This window comes from Bos taurus, chromosome 26, assembly GCF_002263795.3.
Source record: "Bos taurus isolate L1 Dominette 01449 registration number 42190680 breed Hereford chromosome 26, ARS-UCD2.0, whole genome shotgun sequence".
Taxonomy (NCBI): Eukaryota; Metazoa; Chordata; class Mammalia; order Artiodactyla; family Bovidae; genus Bos; species Bos taurus.
The window spans coordinates 24,836,228-24,860,378 of NC_037353.1; the positions used below are offsets into that span (position 1 = coordinate 24,836,228).

The 24,151-nt window shown below is 43.9% G+C and overlaps 1 protein-coding gene and 1 long non-coding RNA gene across 9 annotated transcripts in view; one reads left to right on the forward strand and one right to left on the reverse strand.

Annotated features, from left to right (window-relative positions):
• Positions 1-1,210, reverse strand: part of LOC112444463 (uncharacterized) — a 37,347-nt gene extending 36,137 nt beyond the window's left edge. Inside the window, exon 1 of the long non-coding RNA XR_003032743.2 lies at positions 1,127-1,210. This is a non-coding gene — a long non-coding RNA (uncharacterized lncRNA). The remainder of the gene's footprint in view (positions 1-1,126) is intronic.
• GSTO2 (glutathione S-transferase omega 2) lies at positions 52-22,007 on the forward strand. 8 transcript variants are annotated; one of them, XM_059881937.1, is made up of 8 exons: positions 52-1,147; positions 1,958-2,048; positions 5,568-5,789; positions 6,070-6,178; positions 8,005-8,227; positions 9,169-9,270; positions 20,211-20,317; positions 21,721-22,007. In XM_059881937.1, the coding sequence occupies exons 3-8, from the start codon at positions 5,756-5,758 to the stop codon at positions 21,878-21,880; spliced, it is 735 nt and encodes a 244-aa protein (XP_059737920.1). In that variant the 5' UTR covers positions 52-1,147; positions 1,958-2,048; positions 5,568-5,755; the 3' UTR covers positions 21,881-22,007. The 8 variants fall into 8 exon arrangements, with proteins under 8 accessions (XP_059737920.1, XP_059737916.1, XP_059737919.1 ...); XM_059881933.1 differs by lacking the exon at positions 1,958-2,048 and adding an exon at positions 5,442-5,476; XM_059881935.1 differs by lacking the exons at positions 52-1,147; positions 1,958-2,048 and adding exons at positions 1,317-1,404; positions 5,442-5,476.
• The last annotated feature ends 2,144 nt before the right edge of the window (positions 22,008-24,151 follow it).

Sequence of the window (24,151 nt, forward strand, 5' to 3'; positions counted from 1 at the left end):
AATTTGGCCACACTGTGGGCTTTCCTCAAGGCCCCCCTGCAGCAATATAAACACATTTCCTGTCTCAGGGTGTTCATATGACTCTAAGGGTTCTATCACACTCCATGCTGAAAATTTCTAAGTCACCTCTAGTGAGAGCTGGAAGTCAATCTGGATTTTTAACTGCCCATAGGACATTTCCAAATAGATACTGTGTTGTCATTGCAAGAGATGCCCTTTCAAGTTTGTCTTCTAGGTTCTGAGTTAAGAACTTCTCAATTCCTCATTCTTTCATTTCCATGTCTGACTCAGTTTCATGCCTTTTATACAACAGTAATAACTGCTGTTGCCACTGAAGTCCAGACCCACATTAACTTCAAAGCCAAGTGACTAGGTGGTCTCCTATTGGCTCTCTCAGGCTTCAGTCACTAACCCTTTCAAAATCCTTCCTACCAAATCCTATGCTGCCCAGCACAAAAGGTGTTCCATGTATATAACTAAATGCTGAGAAGGCCACATCCATTCTAAAGCTGGATGAGTAATTCAGAAATACTAATGTCTTTATACACTTCCATAGCTCATTGGGCTTCTTACTATTCACTTTCTATCATCACATCACCTCCATGAGAAAGTAGGTCCGGAGAGCATCATTTCATTCTACAGATGATTCAATTAAAGTCCTGAGGTTAACTGAAGTCTTAAGATGCTGGAGGAAAGTGCTGGAGAACATACGCAGTACAGGGCTCTTATATCAGAACTAGGGAGCGGTTTCGACCTGCCCTCATACTCTTAAAAGAGCGCCTAGCAATCCCCTAAGGCTCACCCCTGGATTTCCGATTCGGTAGGTCCGGGTGGGCCCAGGAGTACATATATGAAATGGGTCTTTCGTCCTATGGTGATGCAGGCGACCTGGGGGCCGCACCCTAGGAGGCAGCAGCGAACTGACTGACTTCACAAAAGGTCTCCAGCCGCCCACCTCAGCCGCCACCAATGCCCACGCTCCGAGCTGACTCATCTCTGCTGCCGTCCGCCTGCCCCACCCAACAAGCCCGGGTCCGCTGCGGGCGGACTTCAGTCGGATGTAGACCCGGGCGCTGAGGTGCCACGACCAGCCACTATTCGGCTTCCACTTTGGCCAGCCACATACCCGTTGGGATCCAAGATTCCGGTACCCAGGAGCCTGTAACGCGGCCGCCCATTAGCTCAGCTTTCCACCGGAGCGCTTCCAAAGGCTTGGCGGATTGGTGAAGCTCCGGGCGCCGCAGCCAATTGGCGGATAGAGTCGCGTTCTAAGGGGCGGGTTCCGCCTGTGCCCCGCCTCTCTCTCCGACCCGCCCCCCCCCCCTCCCCCAGCTCCATATCCGGTCCCGTTTGCCGCGCGCCGGGAGGTGCCTCGGGGGCGTCTTATCATTTTGCATGCACCGGGTGGGTTGCTTGGCCCTGCGTAGCATTGAAGGGGAGAGGGGTTTGAGGTCAATTCTGAAACTTGAGATTTTTTCATGAATTTGGGGACCCAGAATGGGATTGCCGATTTTTAATTTTGCCTAACACTTTTAGACGAAAGCCCAACTACGGAAGCCCAACTGTCTTCACGAAAGTTTCATCAAAGATTTTAACATAAAAAAAAAAAAGCTACTCTGAGAATAAGAAACAGGTCTTTAAAGCGAATACCTTTAACTTAAAGGGGGGAAAAGTCCTAAATCTAGGCCCATTTGCACAAGAGCCTTTTTCCTCACTTGTCTAACTCTTTGAACTTGGTGAACAATAGTGGAACTCTCAGTAACATAATCTGTCATGTAAATCAAGCTTCTGAAACATTAAGAGGAATGTCTTCCAAGTTCTTCCACTATCCGAGATTAGTATGACAAAATAACTTTGAAAAATTGCAAAATGCAAACCCCATTTCCTCTCCTCAAAACAGAGACTCATGTAAATAGAGTGAAAAGATTATTTCTGTGGTGGCACTTTTTTTTCTTAGAAAGCTTAAGACATCTTCACCCAGGACTGAAGATCTCCACATTTTCAAAACAGATTCCATCATACTTCAAGTCTCTGGAAACCAATTTGGAGTAGGTTTAATGTAGCCCAATTACCATTTATTCCTTGCTTGAGTGACTCAGTATAATAGAGGTGTAAACATGATATAATAACAAACAAGGGAAATTTACAAAGAGGATTTCCAAGCGGTACTTACTGAGTCTCAATGAGAAAATAGGGTTAAACTTAAATGTCACAATTAAAACCTTTCTAGGGTAACCATATTGTTCAGTGGTAAGATTAAAAACTGAAATGTAACCTGCAGCATTCAGCCCATTCAATTGTTGTTAAATAGGTAACTGGTGAAATAAGCGTTCTGAGTTGAACTTTAATTCTGATGTGCAAGGCAAAGCTCAATCGCAGTGCATTTTATCTTTTTGGATATAAAATCAGAATGTACTATACTATCAAAAATGTGTCCTTATTCACTAGGATTAATCATTAATTTTGAAGTAGACTAAACTCTTACTATACTGAGGATAGCCACCTGAACAATTGCATTTGATACTCAAAACCCATCGAGTAGGTACTTCGTGTTCTCATTTAACAGGTGAGGAAGATGAAGATCATAGAGGTTAGATAGCTTGCCTAAGTGCCAAGGTCAGGGTTTGAATATAGTGCCAAGTGAGAACCTTGACAATATTCCTTCCCTTCAGAGGAAAAACATTCCACTTCTTTGTCCATTCTCCCCTGACTACATCAAATAGACCTTCACCCCATGACTTCCCATATATTAATACAAGTATACAGTTGACCCTTGCACAACATGGGTTTGATTTGCAAGGGTCCATGGATACCTGGATTTTTTTCACTGAATATATGCTACAGTACTACATGGTCTGCAGTTGGTTGAATCTGCAGGTGTAGAAGCACAGATGTGAAGGGCTGACAGTGGAGGACCAGTGCCCTGAAGTCTCTAGTTGTTCAAGGGTCAGCTGTATTTTTAATAAACAATATTTACCAGCTCTCAGAGTTGGTTTTATTGAAAAGGTGGGAATAAGGGGACACAACATGAAAATACATTCTCTTCTAGTATAGTAGAAAGATGGACCCAGGAACCTTTTACTTTTCCAATGGAATCCTCAGCTTGGTTGCTAATCCAGTCATCATCAGTGTATACCAGGGATGGGCAAACTAAAGCCAGAGGGTCAAGCCAAGCCCACTGCTCATTTCTTTGCAGTTCAAGAGCTAAGAATAGTTAGGGGAAAACATTTCAGTGAAGAAGTATAATTTATAACATGTGAAAACTACGTGAAATTCACCAACAGTGAGTCCTAATGCAAACTACACTTTGGGTGATAATGATGTTTCAATATAGATCCATTGATTGTAAGAAGTGTACCACCCTGATCCAGGATGTTGATGGGGAGGCTATGCATGTGTGGGGATAGGTTGGTAGGAAACGTCTCTATATTCTGCTAAATTTTCTGTGAACCTGCTCTAAAAAGTAGTCTGTTAAAATATACCTGTATATGAAATTCAAACTTACTATTCATAAATAGTGGTTTATTGGAACACAGCCATGCCCATTTATTTACATATTATCTACGGCTATTTTCACCTTACGAGGGTAGAGTTTAGTAGCTGAGACAAGATGGCTTGAGAAGCCTAAAATGTTTACTGTCTTGACCTTAACAGAAAAAGTTTGCCCATCTCTGATATAGATTAAGATTCTAGATGGAGTGACTTGCCCTGGAAATCAAACTTCCCAGGCTTCATAAACCTCCTTCCACCTCTTACTAGTTATCAGGCTTTGGTCAAGTGACTTAACCTTGCTAGTCTCAGTTTACTTATCTTTTAAAATGAGGTAAGAAGAGAATCCTTGTAGGATTATTTTAAGGATTTAGTGAGTTAATACACATAAAGCATTAAATACATGTTAGTATAATTTACTTTGAATTTAGAGAGTTTCACATTCCTCATATGGCTTTTCCCTTTAGAATCTGTTTATATGAAAGTCAACTATTTGAAATACTATACTTCCTTTATGTGAGTGTCACATTTACCTGATCAGGACTAATTTCCTTGTCTACCAGAAGCTCTCACATGACATGGGTATGTTGACTGTTTCTTTTTTATGTACCGGTCAGTTCATTTTAGTTCAGTCGCTCAACTCTTTACGACTCCATGAACTGCAGCATGCCAGGCCTCCCTGTCCATCACCAACTCCCAGAGTTTACTCAAATTTATGTCCATTAAGTCGGTGATGCCATCCAACCATCTCATCCTCTGTTGTCTCCTTCTCCTCCTGCCCTCAATCTTTGCCAGCATCAGGGTCTTTTCAAATGAGTCAGCTCTTCACATCAGGTGGCCAAAGTGTTGGAGTTGCAGTTTAGCATCAGTCCTTCCAATGAATATTCAGGACTGACTTCCTTTAGGATTGACTATTTTGATCTCCTTGCAATCCAAGGTGCTCTCAAGAGTCTTCTGCAACACCACAATTCAAAAGCATCAATTATTCGGTGCTCAGGTCTCTTTATAGTCCAACTTTCACGTGCATACATGACTACTGGAAAATCCATAGCCTTGATTAGACAGACCTTTGTTGACAAAGTAATGTCTCTGCTTTTTAATATGCTGTCTAGGTTGGTCATAACTTTCCTTCCAAGGAGTAAGCGTCTTTTAATGTCATGGCTCCAATCACCATCTGCAGTGATTCAGGGTCAGAGCAAAGGCTAGTTAACCCCTTTATCTCATGTAGATGAAGGAGCTATCCAAGTGACCTCTGTATTGCTGGGCTGTTGGCAGTATGTCCTTAGTAATTAAAAAGGGTCTGCTCTGAAATGTATACTGGGAGTTGAAGAGAGTGCACAGATTTGTCTCTGCCTCTAGATATCTGGTTTCCTATTCATTACCAGTTTTTCACAACTTGAGTAAAATCTCATAAATAAGGCTGGAACTAGAGTAGTGAGGACATAAAATTAAAGGGGACACTTTAGGGTCATGCAAGATCTTAACACTAAGTTTTTCTTCTTATCTGCTAGATAATGAAAAAGTTTGGCCTTATTTTATAATTTATTTAGGCTGGGTCTTCATTGCTGCATAGATGGCAAGCAGGGGGTTACTCTTTATTTGCTGTACCTGGGCTTCTCATCGATGCGGCCTCTCCTTGCCAAGCACAGGCTCTAGGGCACATGGACTCAGTAGTTGTGGTTCCCAGGCTCTATGGCACAGGCTTAATAGTTGTGGCACATGAGCTCAGTTGCTTCTGGGTATATGGGATCTTCCCTGATCAGAGATCCAAGTCCTGTCCCACTGAGCCACCAGGGAAATCCTTGGCCTTATTTTAAGATAAAGTACACTCATGTACAGAGTATGGACAGGAGGGAGGGCTTAGAATGAGAAAGAAAACGTTAGTGTCACCCTGGTCAGTTTGTATTAAACTCCCTTGGAGTAAGTGAAATTCACATGCCTGTTCTTCACAGATTCTTGATGCAGAGAAAAGACCGCGCAGGATGTTGTGAGTTCAAAGCAAGGGGTACTTTTCAGGTTTGTTTGTTTTTCCCACTCCTGCTACACTGGCTTCTGAATCTGGGGCTCTGTCTCCTCAGGTTGAATTATCTTAGCTGCCGTCCTGGATCACTTCCCTACCACCCCGACACGGCCCTGTTGCTCCAAAGTTGCATTTGGAGCCAGCGGGGCGCGCCGGAACGTTGCCGTCCTTGGACCCTGCGCCGGCGGCAGCAAGCCTCACGGCAAAGACTGTGAGCGTTGGTCGTTGCGCAGACGCCGGGAGAGCATGACTGACGACGCGACCAGGACCTTGGGGAAAGGTGAGTCCTCTTGACAGTTGTCCGCGGGCTGGGGGTGCCGGCTGGCTGGATGTTGGCTCTGGAGAGGCGGTTGCCGGTCCTTGGCTCGCCGATCAGCGCAGCGGCGAGGAGGATCGCGGTTCCTCCGCAAAAAAGACACGTGCAGGGAAAAAAAAAAAAAAGGTGTCCTCTCTGGGGCCCGGGAGGCGGAGGACCGCGGCCCTCGTGGGGTCCTGGGAAGGCGAGTGAGCCCCTCTCCACACAGAGCTAATCCGCGTCCCCGTCCCCCCTCCACCCGCAGGGAGCATCCCCCCAGGGCCGGTCCCTGAAGGCGTAATCCGCCTCTACAGCATGAGGTTCTGTCCCTACGCGCACAGGACGCGCCTGGTCCTCCGGGCCAAAGGCATCAGGTGAGCGGTGGGAGGCCCCATAGGTTCACCATCCGGGGGTCCCCGCTTAGGTGTCACAGGCTGTCTGTCACTTTCTTCTGAGACGAAGTCAATAAACGGTTAGCAGAGGGCAGGTGGGTTCTTGAGTGGGCCATCCTGAAATGCAGAATCAGGTCTCTGCAGGAAACTGTTAGGACCACTCGGAGTAAACTGAATGATGCTCTGGTGAGCTGGGTTTCTTCCCTAAAGTTTGTGAAAGAGCGGACCGCGGAGGCTACTGAGGCCTTCTCTGACAGCTCTATGAAATGCAGCCCAGACCCCACCCCAGCTATATTCAGGTTAGTTCTGTTCCCTTTATTGCACTAACAACGTTTCCTTACTTATCTGTTTTTCCTCCACACTCCCCAGACTCACTTCCATTGCCCCTCCCCCAACACCCACACACCTGTACTCACACACACACTCACACACACTGTCTCTCTCTCTCACACACACACACACACAAATGTATGTTCTTGAAGGCAGGGACTTTTTCTTATTCATGGGCTAGAAGAGAACCTGGCCAATAATAGGCACTTAAAACTACGTTTTGAATGAATGAACAAATAGTTTCAAACAAAGAAATAGAAAGGACTGCTATCAAGAGGTTTCCCACACACCTGAAAAATGGGGGCACACTGGTCATAGAAGTAATTTTGCAAGACGAGCTCCTGCAAAGCAGGTCTGGATTTTGAAGGCAGAGCAACTTTACTGGAACGGGGGAGGCTGCAGGGAGCCAGCTCAAAGCTAAAGTGTTACTTCAGCCTCCAGTGTGTATCATTAGGGGATGACTTTGGAGTTTTGTGTTATAGAGACGCAGAGACTGTTACAGAGACTTTAAAAAAAAATTATATAATTCTGCTCTGTGGAGTGTCTATGGCTTTTTCCAGGTTATTCCCTCTTGCTCAATTCTAGTTGGCCCAAAGTTTACTTTTTTAAATAAAAAAGAAAAATAACAACAGATTGATGTTTTACCCACAGTGATGAAGTGGCAGCTTGAGAATTGATGGAAGTCCTTCTTTAGGGCAGAGTTTCTCACCCTTGGCACTGCTGACATTTGGGGCAGATGATTCCTGGCTTTGTGTGTTTGGTGAGGGGGGAGGAGCTGTTCTGTGTGTTGTTGGATATCTTGCAGCGTCCCTGGCCTCTGCCCATTAGGTGCCAGTAGAATCCCCCTCCCTCCAGTTGTGGCAAACAAAAAATGTCTCCAGATATCAGATTTGTACTTTCAAACTTTAAAATGTACTAAAATCTGTGGTGCCGTGGTTAAGCTTGTGAGCTCTGAGTCAGACTGCCTGGCCTTCCATCTTGGCTCTGCTACTTCCTGGTGGGTAATATTGGGCAAGGGATTGAACCACAAGGAGCCTTATCTCTCAGAAGGGATGTGTTAAATGATTTCTTTGCCTTCCTTTGTTTGCACCTCATCATGATTCCCTAGTTTATCTCATGGGAATCATGGAGAGTGAATGCAATAAGGCATAAAAAACATTGAACACATCCTACTGTTGAAGAATGATGTTGTTATGTATTTTTCTTTGTACAAACCTCAATTTAAAAACCTTGTTGCAAATTTTAATTTTATAGATTGATTGTTTCTGCTTTCAAGATGAGTGTCTGGGGATTTCCCTGGCAATCCAGTGGTTAAGACTCTGTACTTGCGCTGCATGGGGCACAGGTTTGATCCCTGGTCTAGACACGAAGATCTTACAGAGGGTCTTTGTGCACTTCAGGGGAAAAAAAAAAAAAAGATGAGTGTCTGCCTAATCCTCTCATTTTTGTTCTGTCCTGTTTTCCCTTTGCTTTATAAGACATGAAGTTATCAACATTAACCTGAGAAACAAGCCTGAGTGGTACTTTACAAAGCATCCTTTTGGCCAAATTCCTGTCCTGGAGAACAGCAAATGTCAACTGATCTATGAGTCTGTCATCGCTTGTGAGTACCTGGATGACGCTTACCCTGGAAGGAAGCTGTACCCGTATGACCCTTACGAGCGAGCTCGCCAAAAGATGTTATTGGAGCTATTCTATAAGGTATATCCATTTAAAGAAAAACAAAAACACTTAACACTCTATTTTACTTTGTATGTCTTTCTCAAACTCCAGTCCATTTTAAAAGTCAAATCATTGGTGAAATTGATTTAATACCTGTGTGTGTCTTAGGAGGATAACTCGTGTGGAATTATAGTAAAGCTGTGACCTCTGATATTAAAGGTTAAAGTCTTTGCCAATAACTACTTTTCCAGTGGAACGAACAGTCTCAAGAGTTATGATTATGGCATAGTTATGACTGTGTAACTTGAGACAAGGAATATTGAAAGAGTAGAAAACTAGTGATACTTTGAAGGAGCTATTTCCAAGGTCTCAGGTGAAAAAAATATCGGGGTGTGAAAAAGGTAATGCACAGAAGGAGATTGCCCTTTATGGGGAACAGGAGTGCCGACTGCCCAGGAAATGTGAAGAAGAGAGAAAAGGAGACAGCTGTTGATATTGGGAGAGAATGTGATGGAGAAATTTTATGATAGCTTTTTTTTTTAAAGAAACAAAAATGACTCAATGATATTAGTGACTGATGTCTACTGAGCCCTAGCCATGTGCCAAGCACGGTTCTAACTATTTTATAAACGTTAATCTGTTTGATCCCCATCACTGCCCTCATCAGGTCCCACCCTTTAAGGTGGGTACTATTCTTGTGTCCATTCTTCAGATGAGAACACCGAGGCTTAAAGAAGGAAAATGCCCCACCTAAGATTGTACAGTATGGAAATAGCTGAACAAGTAAGGCGTACCAGAGAGCCCCCTTTAAAGCACCTTGTTTACCAGAGTGCTGTGACAAGTGGATTCCTGAAACCATTGAGATGGCCATCAGGTGGCACTGTTGACAGAGTGACAGAGCTCTGGCTGCACTGTCAGGCAGAGCAGGAGCACGGAGTGCCCTCGGACTTCTCTGCTCAGAACCTGTGTCCTCCGATCAGGTCCCACATTTGACCAAGGAGTGTCTGGTAGCATTGAGATGCGGGAGAGACTGCGGTGATCTGAAGCTGGCCCTGCGTCAGGAGTTCTGCAACCTGGAAGAGGTAAAAACGGGGCCCTCTCCTGGCCAGATGTGGTGGATAAAGTGATGCAGGTCCACACCCTGGTCACCCTGACACCCTCCGCTTTCACAGACTTATATACTTCTCCTGTCAGACTTTGATAAGTTCAACTACTGGTCATCTAACTTGTAGGTACTTGCGCTCCACTGACCTCCTCTGGAATTTTTCTTGAAAATATGCCTAGGGGTAGGGGAGGGCATGTGATGAACTTGTTCCTGTCCCAGAATCACCACATTCCTGACCTATCTCTGCACGGATTCTGTAGCTTCTGCTTAGGAGTCCAGGGTCAATATTGGTTAGGGATTGTGTTTGGCTTCTAGTATTGAAGGCAATGGCACCCCACTCCAGTACTCTTGCCTGGAAAATCCCATGGACGGAGGAGCCTGGTGGGCTGCAGTCCATGGGGTCGCTAGAAGTCCGACACGGCTGAGCGACTTCACTTTCACTTTTCACTTTCATGCACTGGAGAAGGAAATGGCAACCCACTCCAGTGTTCTTGCCTGGAGAATCCCAGGGATGGGGGAGCCTGGTGGGCTGCCGTCTATGGGGTCGCACAGAGTCGGACACGACTGAAGTGACTTAGCATAGCATAGCATTGATTTAAAAACTTATAAGGATTTATTCTTTCACACACACACACACAAGCCTAGAAGTTCTGTCCAATGATTACTTAAGTTTCATTGGCCAGAACGTAGTCATTGAGTTATAAGTATCTGCAGGGGAAGTTGGGAAATTTAATCTCTTAGCTGGGACCACCTTGCATATATCAGAGTTCTGTAATTAAGAAAGAAGGGGGAAAACTTCCCTGGTGGTCCAGGGGCTAAAACTCCATGCTCCCAATACAGAGGGCTCAGGTTCTATCCCTGGTCAGAGAACTAGGTCCCACATGCCACAGCTAAAAATATCTCACATGCCACAACCAAGACCTGAGCAGCCAAATAAATAAATGTTAAAAAAAAAAGAAGAAGAAGAGGAAGAAGGGGGGAGTGTCTATGGGTAATCTTTGTTACCAGATCCTCCATGTGTCTAGCAGTAATAGGGCTATTTACCCTGTAACTCTCTTATAGTCTGGAAGGTGGTCCTTTGACTTCCTTTATCTTTGTTTTACTGCTGCTGCTAAGTCACTTCAGTCCTGTCTGACTCTGTGCGACCCCATGGACGGCAGCCCACCAGGCTCCTCCGTCCATGGGATTTTCCAGGCAAGAGTACTAGAGTGGGGTGCCATTGCCTTCTCCATTATCTTTGTTCTAGAAACTGATAAATTCCCCTATGGGTGGGTTGTGATTCTTTGGCAGCCAGGGAATGCTATTTTTATCCCCTTAGAAGAAGGCTGATTACTAATATTCTTCCATATGACCTTTGTGAAGTGGAAGCTGTTAAATTTATTTACAGTTACAGCTGCCTGTCTTAGATTTATATAGTTTCAGCATTTATGGATTCAGCATCATGTGTAAGAAGTGTCAGCCTTTGGTCCTGAGAACTCAGACTGCGGTCTTAACTCTGAGGAGGCAAGTAGGGTGAGGTAGAAAGAGTCTTGGCTCCTGGGCTTGGCTTTATGGGATTCCAGAACCTTCATCAAAGTTCTGGACCTCTCTGTGCCTTCGTTTCCACATTCATAGAAAGAAAGGGTCTTTTAAAAGGTGTGTTCACAAGTTTTGCAGAGGGACGGCCCAGTGAGAGGAGGTCTGCTGGTGGTTTTAGAGCCTGCTTCAGCCAGACCAGCCCTGGTTTCGACACTGTGTTTAACAAGACATCTAATAAGCTTGAATTTGAAGAGGGAGGGGGACCTTGCTTTGAAAAAGAAGTTTGATAGCTGTTGCCCATGGAGAATTTTTATGGTCTTTATTTTCAAAGATTAGCTGAACTGATTTTATCATGTCTGGTTACCTTCTTACAAGTTAAATGCTTGGCCAGGGAAAGGAACCTTGAAACAAAATCTTTTAAATTCAAAGATAGTTGAAAACATAGGTTGACCCATCTCTTTCCTACTCTGCATTTGAATGATGGATGAACTTTGAAAATTACAGATTGCTAAGTACATGTATAATATTACAATGGAGGCACAGCTTCTTAGTTTGGGTTCTTCCAGGGAAGTGAGCCTGTATTTTCGTGCTGGGCATGATGCTAAAGTTGCTTTGCATACTCCTCTTATTTAATCTTGCCAATGACCCTCTCAGATGTAATAAGTAGCATCAGTGAAATTCTGGCTAGTTAAGGGCTGCTGCTGCTGCTAAGTACTGGAGTGGGGTGCTAGCCAGGGCTAATTAAGGACCACTGAATATGCAATATTGTTCCAGATTTGAATTGGGTTTTGTCCCATAGAATGTTAGTAGGAATTGTAAGTACAACATAGGTAATATCAGAATCTGAAAGATGCCCACTGAGCTTGAATTATTTGATACATTCCTCTCAATACCAGTATATTGACTCTAGGAGATTCTAGTGAAATTGAAACTTGTCAGAATAATTCTAATAGAGATGTTTTCTCTCTATTATAGAGATGATGTGTACAATTTTTTCTCCATGGTTTTGTACAATCAGGATTTTCTGTGAGTTGAAAATATTTTAAATATCTATGGACTGTCTTGAGTGATAAGCAACTCAAGAGACCAGTGTATAATGGTCCATGTTACCCACAAGCAAACAGGTCAGTTTAAGTTGGCAGCCTTATACTCTAACGTTTTCTTCTTTTTAAATAAATGCCGTTTGACTTTTACATTTTTCTTTCAAACAAGTATCATCAAAATTGAAGGTTTATTTGTGCTTGTTATATAACCTCATTTTTCCATGTTATTTTTATAGGTCTTTGAGATACATTTTTCTGTTGTTCAATTGCTTAGTTGTGTCCGACTCTTTGCGACCCCATGGACTGCAGAGGCTGTCCTTCACTATCTCCCTGAGTTTGCTCAAACTCATGTCCATTAAGTCAGTGATGCCATCCAACCATCTCATTCTCTGTCACCCTCTTCTCCTCCTGCCTTCAGTCTTTCCCAGCATCAGGGTCTTTTCCAATGAGTCGGCACTTCGCATCAGGTGACCAAAGTTTTGGAGCTTTGGCACCATCCTTCCAGTGAATATTCAGGGTTGAGTTCTTTTAAGATTGACTGGTTTTATTTCCTTGCTGTCCAAGGGACTCTCAAGAGTCTTCTCCAGCACCACATTTCTAAAGCATCAATTCTTCAGTGCTCAGCCTTCTTTATGTTCCAACTCACATCCGTACATGAATACTGGAAAAACCATAGCTTTGACTAGACGGACCTTTGTCACCAAAGTGATGTCTCTGCTTTTTAATATGCTATCTAGGTTTGTCATAACGTTTCCTCCAAGGAGCAAACATCTTTTAAGTTCATGGCTGCAGTCACCATCCACAGTAATTTCGGGGCCCAAGAAAATAAAGTCTGTCACCGTTTCCATTTTCCCCCCATCTATTTGCCATGAAGTCATGGGACTGGATGCCATGATCTTAGTTTTTTAATGTTGAATTTTAAACCAGCTTTTCCACTCTCTTTTTTCACCTTCATCAAGAGGCTCTTTAGTTCATCTTCACTTTCTGCCATTAGGATGGTGTTATCATCTGCATATCTGAGATTATATGCACAAATGTAAATAAACTCCTAGAAAAATGTCTGGAGAGACTCAAATCAGACTTGGCTGGTGCCTACTACTGGAAGGGGATTAGCCTGGGGGTGGGAAAGAAGAGTGGTTCAGAGCAAGGATAGGAAAGGAGAGCCTTTGCCTTCTATACTGCTTTCTGTGTTTGAATCTTTTTTTTAATAATGAGAATATTTTTCTCTATTATATGTGTAATTATTAAAGATGGAAAAAAATAACTTTTCATTCTGCATAATTTGCCATATGCATAAGCCAGAATTATGTATCCAGCACACTCATTAGGGTTATTTAGATTGTTTCAGTTGCTTATCATTATTAATGATGCCTCCCAGAAACAGCAGCTCCTTTGCATAAAAAGCCCTTTCTCTGTTTTAAAATATGTCCTTAGGCCAGACTTCCAGGAACAGAATTACCAGATCAAAGGGTATGACCATTTTAGAAGCTAGAGCTGGATGTTGCTAAATTGCTTCCCCCAAGACTTGTGCTGTATACCCCCTACCCTCTGAGTGTCAAAAATGCCCTTTGAACCAATCCCTTTTCACTGTTGGGAGATTTCATTTAAAAAGATACTTGCCTGTCTTGAGAAACAGTAGTTTCTCATAGTTGCTTTAATGTATATTTCTTTGATAGTGAGATGGTATGTTTTCCCCAAAGTATTCCATTTCTTTGTGTTTTATTTGTGCAGATGGTCTGCTACCCATCTGTTTGTCAAGATCTTCCTGATTTTCCTTGTTAATTTTTTTAAGAGTTCTTTATATGTAAAGGACATTGGCCTGCTTTTAAGATACATTGTTTTAAGTTTTTGTCGTCTTTGTACATATAGAAATTTAACATTAAAAATATTGTGTGATCTTTCCTGTTGTGATTTCTTCCACTGCTTTTGTACATAGGAAATCCTTTCCCCCTTCAGAAATTTGATAAAATGCTTTTATATTTTCATCTACCACCCATCACTTTAAAGATATTTGACTTGTCAAGCCTTGTCCCACTAGCTTCCCTCCACTATTATCTTACAAATATATTGCAACAAAAAGAATTAAACCTATGAAAGGGATTCCAGGATAGAATTTTCAGGGTGGCCAAATGTTGACAGGTTGCATTCTGAATCTTCACAGGAAACTCCTGGTTGTAAGTGGTGACCAGCAGGAGGGGTGTGTTTGGCACAGACCCTGCTTCTCAGGCTTCTTTCCAGAGAAGTGGGTTTTATGTATACTCTAAGTTTGTTCTGTATCCTTGGTTTGTTTTAAGGAGAATCCGTTAATCTTCATTAGCTCAGCCTCAGCTATAGTATGTCAGTGGAGCAGACACCTGAAATTTGAAATCTTGAGAATCTTCCCTTATCTTGTACGAACTCAAAAGATATCTGCCCTGGAGTGGATTGAGTATTTCTGCTTCTGGTTAGGGTCTGCATTGCTGATGTAACAGCAGGTGGCTTTGTGTATTTTATAGGAGGGGACTGGTTCTGCTTCATAAGAACTGTTTCCATCAAGAAAAACCGCTTCCTTCCTCCTCCAGCCAGGCCAGAGCCAGCATGCTGTCCTGGTTAGAGCCAGGAGACTTCTCTTGTGTGCAGGGCAGGTGGTGCATTAAGACCACAAGTGCAGTTATTGACGCTGCACTTGAGCGCCCAAGACTGTAGACTGATGATTCTTAGGATGTCTGGTTTGAGGAAGTCTGGGCTTCTCTTTATAATCTTGTCCCTCACAAAAAATTTTGCAGATTTCCTTTTCCTCCTTGGTGAACGTCCTAGCTGGGGAGCCTTGGCCAGTGCGCCTCACCACGATGGCCACGCGGGGGAGCCCAGCGCGCTTCTTCCTTCTACGTGCGCTCTAGCGGGAACCTCTTTTTGTCCGCCTGGGGGAGCCCGAGAGGCCTTCGAGGCAGATAAGCGGCCCTTCAGGGTTCAAGTTCAGGGGTGAAAACAGCGTACTCAGGTGTCACCAACCAGTCTCTCCCTCTTCATTTGCATGCTCATTCCTTTTTCCGAGTCACATCCAGAACCAAGAGAAGGATCTGTAGTCATTTTTCAGTGAACTGGAGAACAGAGAAATTTAAAAAATAACGTTTTCTACTATTCCAGAACGTCAAATGGCTTTTTCCTGAAATAGCTCACATCTTAATCTGAATGGAAGATGTGTTAATACATTAAGGAAATCCTAGGGCTTGAAGCTAGAGGCTCAGTTTCTTCCCCAGGCCATGTGTGGCCTAGGGCCTTGGTGGAAAGTATCTTTTCTAAGAAGGCCATCTTGAAGGGCAGTATTTCTGAGAATGAGAGAGTCCATTGTGAGAAAAGTTATTCAACATTAAGAATGACCAATATCACTATATGTGACAGGCAGGTGACAGAAATACCACAAAACAGAGTTGTTTTTTTTTTTAAACACATTGGCTATTAGCATAGCCACTGCTCAGTGGGTGGAGGCAAAGCTGCAGCTTCCTGTTCTGATGACAGATCATTTAGGAAAGATAAGACATAGGAAATTAACACTGTCATATTATTTTACTTCTGACTGTCCTAAATTTGTCAAGATGTGGGAGTTGGACCATAAAGAAGACTGAGTGCCAAAGAATTGATGCTTTAGAACTGTGGTGCTGAAGACTCTTGAGAGTCCCAAGACATAAAACCAGTTAATTCTAAAGGAAATCAGCCCTGAATATCCATCGGAAGGACTGATGCTGAAGCTCCAATACTTCGGCTACCTGATGCAAAGGGCCGACTCATTGGAAAAGACTCTGATGCTGGGAAAGATTGAGGGCAAGAGGAGAAGGTGGCGAGAGGATGAGATGGTTAGGTGGCATCATCGACTCAGTGGACATTAGTTTGAACAAACTCCAGGAGATAGTGAAGTACAGGGAAGCCTGGCATGCTGTAGTCCACGGGGTCGCAAGCAATTGGACACGACTGAGGGACTGAAGAACAACCACAAAAGGGACTTAGTTTAAACTGAGAATACGGAAGAACTATTTTAAGTCAAGTTTCCTGAAGACCGTCTTATCCATGGAATGAGACAGGAAGGAGAGAATTTTGAAAAGCTCTTTTGCCATGATTGTATCTCACCTCTCCATCAGTTAGTTGCCTGACTGAGAGAGAAGGAGAAAGAGGAAGATTGTGAGGCGGGGGTGGGGGGAGTCCTCACAGGGACTCTCAAAGCTGGGCCGGTCCTTGGCAGAAGGAAAGAGGGTTTCGGGGTTTGCTGATTCTGAGCTTGTTGCTGATACTTAAATTTAAGGAACAGACAAAGAATTCACAAGAGACTTGGGAAAGCCTCTGTGATTACAGTCCTCATACATACATATTTGACGTTGACACAGGGTTGACACTAGGCTGGGACTTAGGAGAATGGTGTCTTTGTCTTGGCTCTGGCACGAACCAGAGAGCCCTCTTACTTCCCTGGGACAGAGTTTCCTTCTTTCTAAGCAAGAGTGTCTTCCACACAGGAGACAAGAATCAGCTCACTAGCATGCTTTCCTCTCTGAATTGCCAGGAAACTCAAGTCAAATTCAAAGCTTTATTTATTAAGGAACTCTGCAGGAGCCTTGGCTTGATATCTCGAGACCATTTTCCTTCCTTATTTTGACCTTATGTTCTTTTATTTTTGCCTTTCTTAGCATGATTTTTCATATTTAATATTTTAGTGTACACATTTTTATACAATGCACCTCCAATCCTTTGTCTAGTGAGCATGGTATAAATAAATGGAAAAATGGAAGGGGAGTTATGCTAGATGAATCCAGGGGCCCTTCCAGTACTGAAGTTTTGTGATTCTCAGGGAACAAGTCTTTGTACATGTCTGGAATGTCTCAGGTTTGCGGAGAAGGGAGCTCTCCTATTGAAGGTCCTAAAGATGGTAATGAGCTTCCAAAGAGGCCTAGCCAGAATGTGCCCCTGGGTCACTGTGATGTGTCTATAGAGAAGCTGGCACTTTGGTTTATAGGAAGACTGCTTTTCTACTGGGACGTTTAGACTTGCTTTGTATGAAATCTGGTGGAGAAATGCCTGTTTGAGGCAGGGCTCAAGAATCTGCACCTGTATCAAGAACTCCAAGGAATTTTGATGTCACACTTGGATTTAAGAAAGTCTGAGGGAATGTGTAAATGTATCACAGGGGCAGGGGAGAGGCTGGCAGAAGACATCAGTCTCATCCATATACTTGTCTTGACTTTTTATTGTAATGAATACCTTGATAAAGGTTGAATTACATTATGAATGGCTTTTTTTTTTTTTTGACTACACTGCATTGGCATGCAGGATCTTAAGTTCCCTGACCAGGGATTGAACCCATGCCCCTTACAGTGGAAGTGCAGAATCTAATCACTGGACAGCCAGGGAAGTCCCTATGAGTGTTTACACGGCTGAGGGTAGTTTTACAAAGATATTCCTAAAAAACAGAGGACAGACTTCCTTGATAAATAGAAGTAAAACAGTTTCGATGGTTCCTAATGTCTGAATGAATAAGTGTACCATTCTGTTAAAAATTCATTGCATCCAAATGATGATATGTATTCAAAGACATACTCTAACTTTGAGTAAATGAAAGGTTTTAAAATATACTAAATAAACATCAATTACTAAGCAATTATTCATTTTCAAAATATTTTCATCACCTTAACAAAAGACTTATCATGGGTTCTAATAAATACCCATATATGGTCTGTTTTGATAAGGACTTTCTCAAGAGCATCTCTGCTCTGTAAAGCAGAAGAGTTATATAAAAGTTCCAGAGTCAGTCAGTTCAGATTCAGTTCTGATTTGTGCCATGAAGGCCAATAATAAGCTGGACATATACGTTTCAAAGCCAGTGATAAATGTTTGGGTAATTATTATCTGATCCTGAATATAAAGAAGGGTTAGGGCTTTCTGGAATTCATGAAAACTGGATGGTTCCTCTTCCTTGTAAATCAGGTCTTACTACATATGATTGAAAATAGCCTCTTTTAAATTTTCATTGGCCAGGCTCTGCCGTTTCAGTACCGTCTTCTTCAAACAGCGGGCTGCAATCCATGGGGTCGCTAAGAGTCAGACATGACTTCACTTTCCCTTTTCACTTTCATGCATTGGAGAAGGAAGTGGCAACCCACTCCAGTGTTCTTGCTTGGAGAATCCCAGGGACGGGGAGCCTGGTGGGCTGCCATCTACGGGGTCGCACAGAGTCGGACAGGACTGAAGTGACTTAGCAGCAGCAGCGATCCAAAGAGAAGGCAATGGCAACCCACTCCAGTGTTCTTGCTTGGAGAATCCCAGGGACGGGGAGCCTGGTGGGCTGCCATCTCTGGGGTCGCACAGAGTCGGACATGACTGAAGTGACTTAGCAGCAGCAGCAGCAGCAGCAGCATTATTTCAGCTTAGCCAGGGGAACTCCTCTATGCCATGCCAGGAGATAATGAAGACATAGACATTAGGGTACCAATATTTGCTTTCTCTTCTGAAAAGGGTGGTGGCGAAGGATTTACTTTCTGTAGATGTAACCTCTAGAGGTTTCTGTGATTTTTCATCAAGAGAGCTCACACTTATTGGGCATGATTCCATCATTCCTTACCGTAACCTCTAAGGTGGGCAATAACATTACCACCATTATACAAATGAGAGCACTGAGGCTTGGAGGAGAAGGTGAGTAAATTGTCTGGGTTTCATGTTGAATGAGAGGCGGAACCCAGGAGAGGACCAGATCTGCCAGCCCTAGAGTTCATTCTTAACTCCACCCCTAGACTACCTCATAGAAGCAACAAGCTGGCCTGAAGGATGAAGAATCAAGCCTGAGAGATAGGAAGTTTGAAATCTAGGTAAAGGACGTGCTCAGTTGCTCAGTCGTGTCTAACTCTTTGTGGCCCATGGACTTCAGCACTCTAGGCTCCTCTGTCCAGGCAGGAATACTGAAGTGGGTTGCCATTCCCTGCTGCTGCTGCTGCTGCTGCTAAGTCGCTTCAGTCGTGTCCAACTCTGTGCGACCCCATAGACGGCAGCCCACCAGGCTCCCCCATCCCTGGGATTTTCCAGGCAAGAATGCTGGAGTGGGTTGCCATTTCCTTCTCCAATGCATGAAAGTGAAAAGTGAAAGTGAAGTCACTCAGTCGTGTCCGACTCCTAGCGACCCCATGGACTGCAGCCCACCAGGCTCCTCCATCTATGGGATTTTCCAGGCAAGAGTACTGGAGTGGATTGCCATTGCCTTCTTCGTGCCATTCCCTACTCCAGGGGATATTCCTGACTCAGGGATCGAAATCACGTCTCTTTCATCTTCTGCATTGGCAGGTGGATTCTTTACCACTAGCACCACCTGGGAAGTCCAGATAAAGGATATAGGAATCTAGATAAAGGATATAGGGATCTAGATATTTTGCTACAGGGAAGTATATAATTGATTATGATTATGTCAGTCCATTATGAGAGTCCAGTTATGACATTTGGATTATGTCAGTCCAAAGAGTCTTTTGTTTGACTTAACTAGATAATTGGCATCATACTTTTCTCAATGGGAAGAACTGGCCCAACAATAACCTCTGCTAAATACTATTGCCTTTTAAATTTTCAAGTACCTCCCCGTCCCCCACTCCCCCGCCACCAATGTCTTTGGCTAGCTCTCTGTCAAGAGTTTGTTTTCTTGATGGTTCGTCTATCTGTGTTGATTTGTCCCATTTGGGAATGAGAACTTTTGTTTTAATGCAAAAATTTGATAATGTTGAGTGGCCAACACATATGAAGTTCAAAAAGCTCAAATAAAAAAGGAAAATATGGTAGAAAGACAGTATTGGGATTTGAGAGAGCCCATCAGATAGCCCTGCTCTTCCTTGCCTTAGTTTTGAATTGGCTGAAAAATAAGGCTAAAGAGGAAGACATGTGGAGGCTATGGTATCCCCTTTATTACAGATAAACTGGATCCTGGAGAATGGGGGGGGGCACGACCACAACAAGTGAGGTTCCTTATGTGGCCCCTCCCTCCCAGTAATGGGCAGTGCTGGTCAGAGGCAGGGCCCCTCTCCAGGGGCTGAGCCCTAGAAAGCTTAGAACAGGGGGTAGCCTGTTCTAGGCTGAGAGAGGCGGGTTGTTCTTCCAAATCCTCCAATCAGATGAGCCGCTGGGATACTCCAGGGTTGAAAGGAGGGCGGGGCTAAGTGTGGCCTGGACAACAGACCCTAAAGGAAATGGAAGAAACCTCAGAAAAAGGGTAGAAGCATTCACCTAACCAAATGGAAGACGACGCCAAGCCTTGGGTCTCCTTCTTTGGGACTTAATTTGATATTTGTATTTAGTGCCTATAAATACATTAGCAGATGGGTTAATTAACTTGCTTTTGCTCTGTTTAAACTTCCAGATTCTTGGCTATCAGAACACCGTCTTCTTTGGCGGAGATTGTATATCCATGATTGATTACCTCTTTTGGCCCTGGTTTGAGCGGCTGGAAGTATATGGAATAGCCGAGTAAGACATTAAGCTGTATGGTCATAGATTCCGAGGGTCGCACTGGGTAGCAGTGCTTCAAATGATCTTTGTGCCATCTGTCCTCCTCTGGACATGTTTCACGTGAATGTGGAACGTAGAGCTTTAAACTGTGTGCTTCTTTGTTCAAAATGCACCTGTGCTCTTGTGCCACTAACTGCGGACACACACTTTATCCATGTTGCTGCTGCTAAGACTGCATCCCAGAGCCTCCCCAGTGTTTCAGAGCCGCTGGCTGTCCTCACCATGCATCCAGCATAGCTGGGGGTGAGTGTAGAAGCAGGTGGACGGTCTCAGTCACAGGGTTTTGGTGGCTTGTCTGCAGCTCCGTCGGTGGCCCTCTGCCTGGTCCTGCCGTGTCACCCTGTGGACCTCACATCCCTTACAGGGCACCTTAGTTACTGGGGGAATCTTTCTCCAGATAGGCATACCCTTAAAAAACAAATGATTTTAAAGTAATATATGCTTGATATCAGAGAAACAAAAAGGCCAGCCATATACACCACACGAGTATAGGGATAAAGTAGAAGAAATTTCCTGTAGACTCAGGGAGACCACACAGGGGCCCCGGACAGACATGTGCTTTGTTCCCACGACACTCACAGGAGAACCTGAACTTGAGCTGGCTCTGCTCTCACACCAGCCAGTCACATGGCGGGTGCCGGACTATTCTGGTGTTGGGGAATGCCGTCCTGCCGAGGTGGAACTGCATCTAGACTTTTATAATGCACATGCTTGCGTTTATCCAGGATTCATCTTATAAGCTCCTCACTTAGGGCAGGTCAGATGTCACAGACTTGGATATTTTAAACCATGTCAGAACATAAACCTTGCCAAAACCTGTCTCCTCTGGGGACAGAGCTGAACCACACATTAGGAACCTTCTCCTCCTGGATTTTCCATTAACAAGTTTACTGTCTGGGCAAGTCACTACAGATCCGAGACCTACACGTCCTGATCAGTCCCTGAAAGGGCCCAGTCAGCTCCATTATTTCAAGGTTTCATGATTGTTTTACTCATTTCTTTAAAAATGTGTTTTTGAAAACTTTTTTTTTCAATCCCCCAAAAGTAAAATCTGAGAATGACTGAAGAATGCATCTTTTTGTTGGTAAACAGTAAAAAACAGATACCTTATTTCCCCAGAGCACTCAGTCCACAAGTGTTTTAACTGCAGGGTTAAAAACAACAACTTTGGTGATTCTAAAGACACATAGCCATTTCAAGTCAGATTTTCCTCCAGTAAGTGACTGTGCTCAGTTGATAGGAAGGTAACTAAGATAGCTCTGTTGCCCCAATAAACTCGTCCGTTGTAGCTTGTAGTCTAAAAAGTGACTTGCGTCCCCCTTCACCTTCAGACCGGCTAACGCTTCTCTCCTGTCCTGCAGCTGTGTGAACCACACCCCTGCGCTCCGGCTCTGGATTGCAGCCATGAAGCAGGATCCCACAGTCTGTTCTCTTCTCACAGATAAGAACACCTTCTTGGGCTTCTTGAATCTCTATTTTCAGAACAACCCCGGTGCCTTTGACTACGGGCTAAGTTGCTGAGCCTTGCAGTCCACCCCTTCACCACCCAGAATTCCCAAGCCTGTCGTGATTCTGCACTTCTTTTGGTGGGGCAGTCAGTCTCTCTTCATTTTCTTTAAGGTTCCAAATAAACATGGAGACAGAATCATTTCTGATAATCATTTTATGACTCCTGTAGCCCGTAGCATCTAATCATTCTCTAGAAATCTCAGTGTTAACATCCAGAGATGTTTAGGGAGACCGTGTGCCTCCCAGCTTGATGACCTTTGCCCCAGTTTGACCTCCAGGTTATTGGTGCCGATGCTGATGCTGAGGTTCAAGGCCGCCCCATCGCTGATGCTGTCACTACAGATTGGTACCCTGCATATCCTCCTGGTGAGAGAGATGAGAAGGAAGAAAGCGCTTCAAGTCCACATACTCTCCATTTGGCAGATGAGAGCTGCAGTCCTTGTGGGCGTGCATGAGTCTCTCTCTGGCTCCAGCTTTTTGGCTGTGGGCCTGGGAGACACCGAGGTCTTGTGACAGAAAGAATTCCAAAGCAGGAAACGAAACACCCAGATCACCCTGGACTAACGACGTCAGAATATCACTGGTGCTCTCGGCGCTCAGAATGGCTCACAAAATGTTCTAGAGTCGACATCCTGCCTTAAAAAATTACACATACCCTAAACCTGGTCCCAGGCAAAGGTCATTCTGTTGGATTTGCGTCACAGATGCTTTCAATTCACCCCAACACATGCCCCTGACTGCCTGTTGTGTACCAAGCCTGGGCCACGTGAGTGACCAAGATGACAAAGACACCAGAGCTCCTGATCTCTTCACTGATCCTGGTTGAGATTTTACACCTAGAGCTTTGGAGCTGCTTGCCTTGTAGTGGGAAGGTTTCTCTTTTTAAAAAAGGTTGTTTAAACCGAAGTATAGTTGATTTGCAATGTTGTGTTCATTTCAGGTATGCACCAACGTGATTCAGTTACATATACAGATTCTCTTTCAGATTCTTTTCCATTATAGATTATTACAAGATAATGAACACAGTTCCCTGTATTATATAGGAGGGTCCTTATGGTTTATCTATTTTATGTTTAGCAGTGTGTATCTGCTAAGCCCATACTCCTCATTTATCCCTCCCGCATTTCCCCTTTGGTAACCATGCTTGTTTTCTATGTCTCTGAGTCTTTTTTTCTTTTGCAACTAAGTTCATTTGTATTGCATTTTTAATTCTATACATAAGTGATATATAGTATTTGTCTTTCTCTGTCTGACTTACTTCACTTAGTATGATAATCTCTAGGTCCATTCATGGTGCTGCAAATGGCAGTATTTTATTCTTTTTATGGCTGAGTAATATTACTCATTACTCTCCCTTGGTGGCTCAGTGGTAAAAAAATCCATCTACCAATGCTGGAGACGTGAGTTCGATCCCTGGGTCAGGAAGATCCCGTGGAGAAGGAAATGGCAACCCATTCCTGTATTCTTACCTTGGAAATCCCATGGACAGATCTAACATAACAAAATAACATGACAGGCTACAATCATGGCACTGCAAAGAGTCAGACAGCACTTAGCAACTAAACAACATGTGATATATATATATATATATATATATATATATATATATATCTCACATCTTCTTTATTCTAAATGTCCACATTTAAGTTTCTTCTATGTCTTGGCTATTGTAAATAGTGCTGCTATGAATATTGGGGTGCATGTGTCTTTTCGAATTAGAGTTTTCATGTTTCCCAGATATATGCCCAGGAGTGGGATTGCAGGATCATATGGTAACTCTTATTTTTAGTTTTTAAAGGAATTTTCATTTGTTCTCCAGGGAAGCCACACCAATGTATTGGAATGCTTCCATTGGGCAGGCATGGCACCTTGGCGGGCTCTGTCCAGATGTGCCCTCCTCCAAAGATGATAAGGAGCCCCAGAGGATGGCCAGGTGTGACGACAGGTGCCTTAGGAGTGGGACAGGCCTGGCCAACACCATTTTATCTCAGGGTCTCAAGATCAGCCGGTGATCATTTGCTTTGTTCACGTGGGATCTTTTCCCAGCCTCTAGCCACGCTGAGACCAGGCAGTGGCAGGAGCGATGTGGAGCAATGTTCAGACTTGTTAGTGCCCACGGAGGAGCTGTGTGCTACTTCTGCCTCTGACTCAGCCCAAACCCGCCCATTACTCCCCATGTCTCATCCTGACCTGGCCATCTGCTGCCGCCTGGTGGATTTTGACTCATGTAAATAGTTACCAGTGTGACTCCGTGCCAGCTGGACAGAGTGAGCCAGCTCGGGG

What these genes read in the sequence shown, in the direction of transcription:
- GSTO2 (XM_059881936.1), top strand. Translation starts at nt 5,756, where the DNA reads ATGACTGACGACGCGACCAGGACCTTGGGGAAAG. An exon ending in CTCCGGGCCAAAGGCATCAG is followed by an intron (nt 6,179 to 8,004) that starts GTGAGCGGTGGG and finishes TTGCTTTATAAG; the next exon opens with ACATGAAGTTATCAACATTA. An exon ending in TATTGGAGCTATTCTATAAG is followed by an intron (nt 8,228 to 9,168) that starts GTATATCCATTT and finishes TCCTCCGATCAG; the next exon opens with GTCCCACATTTGACCAAGGA.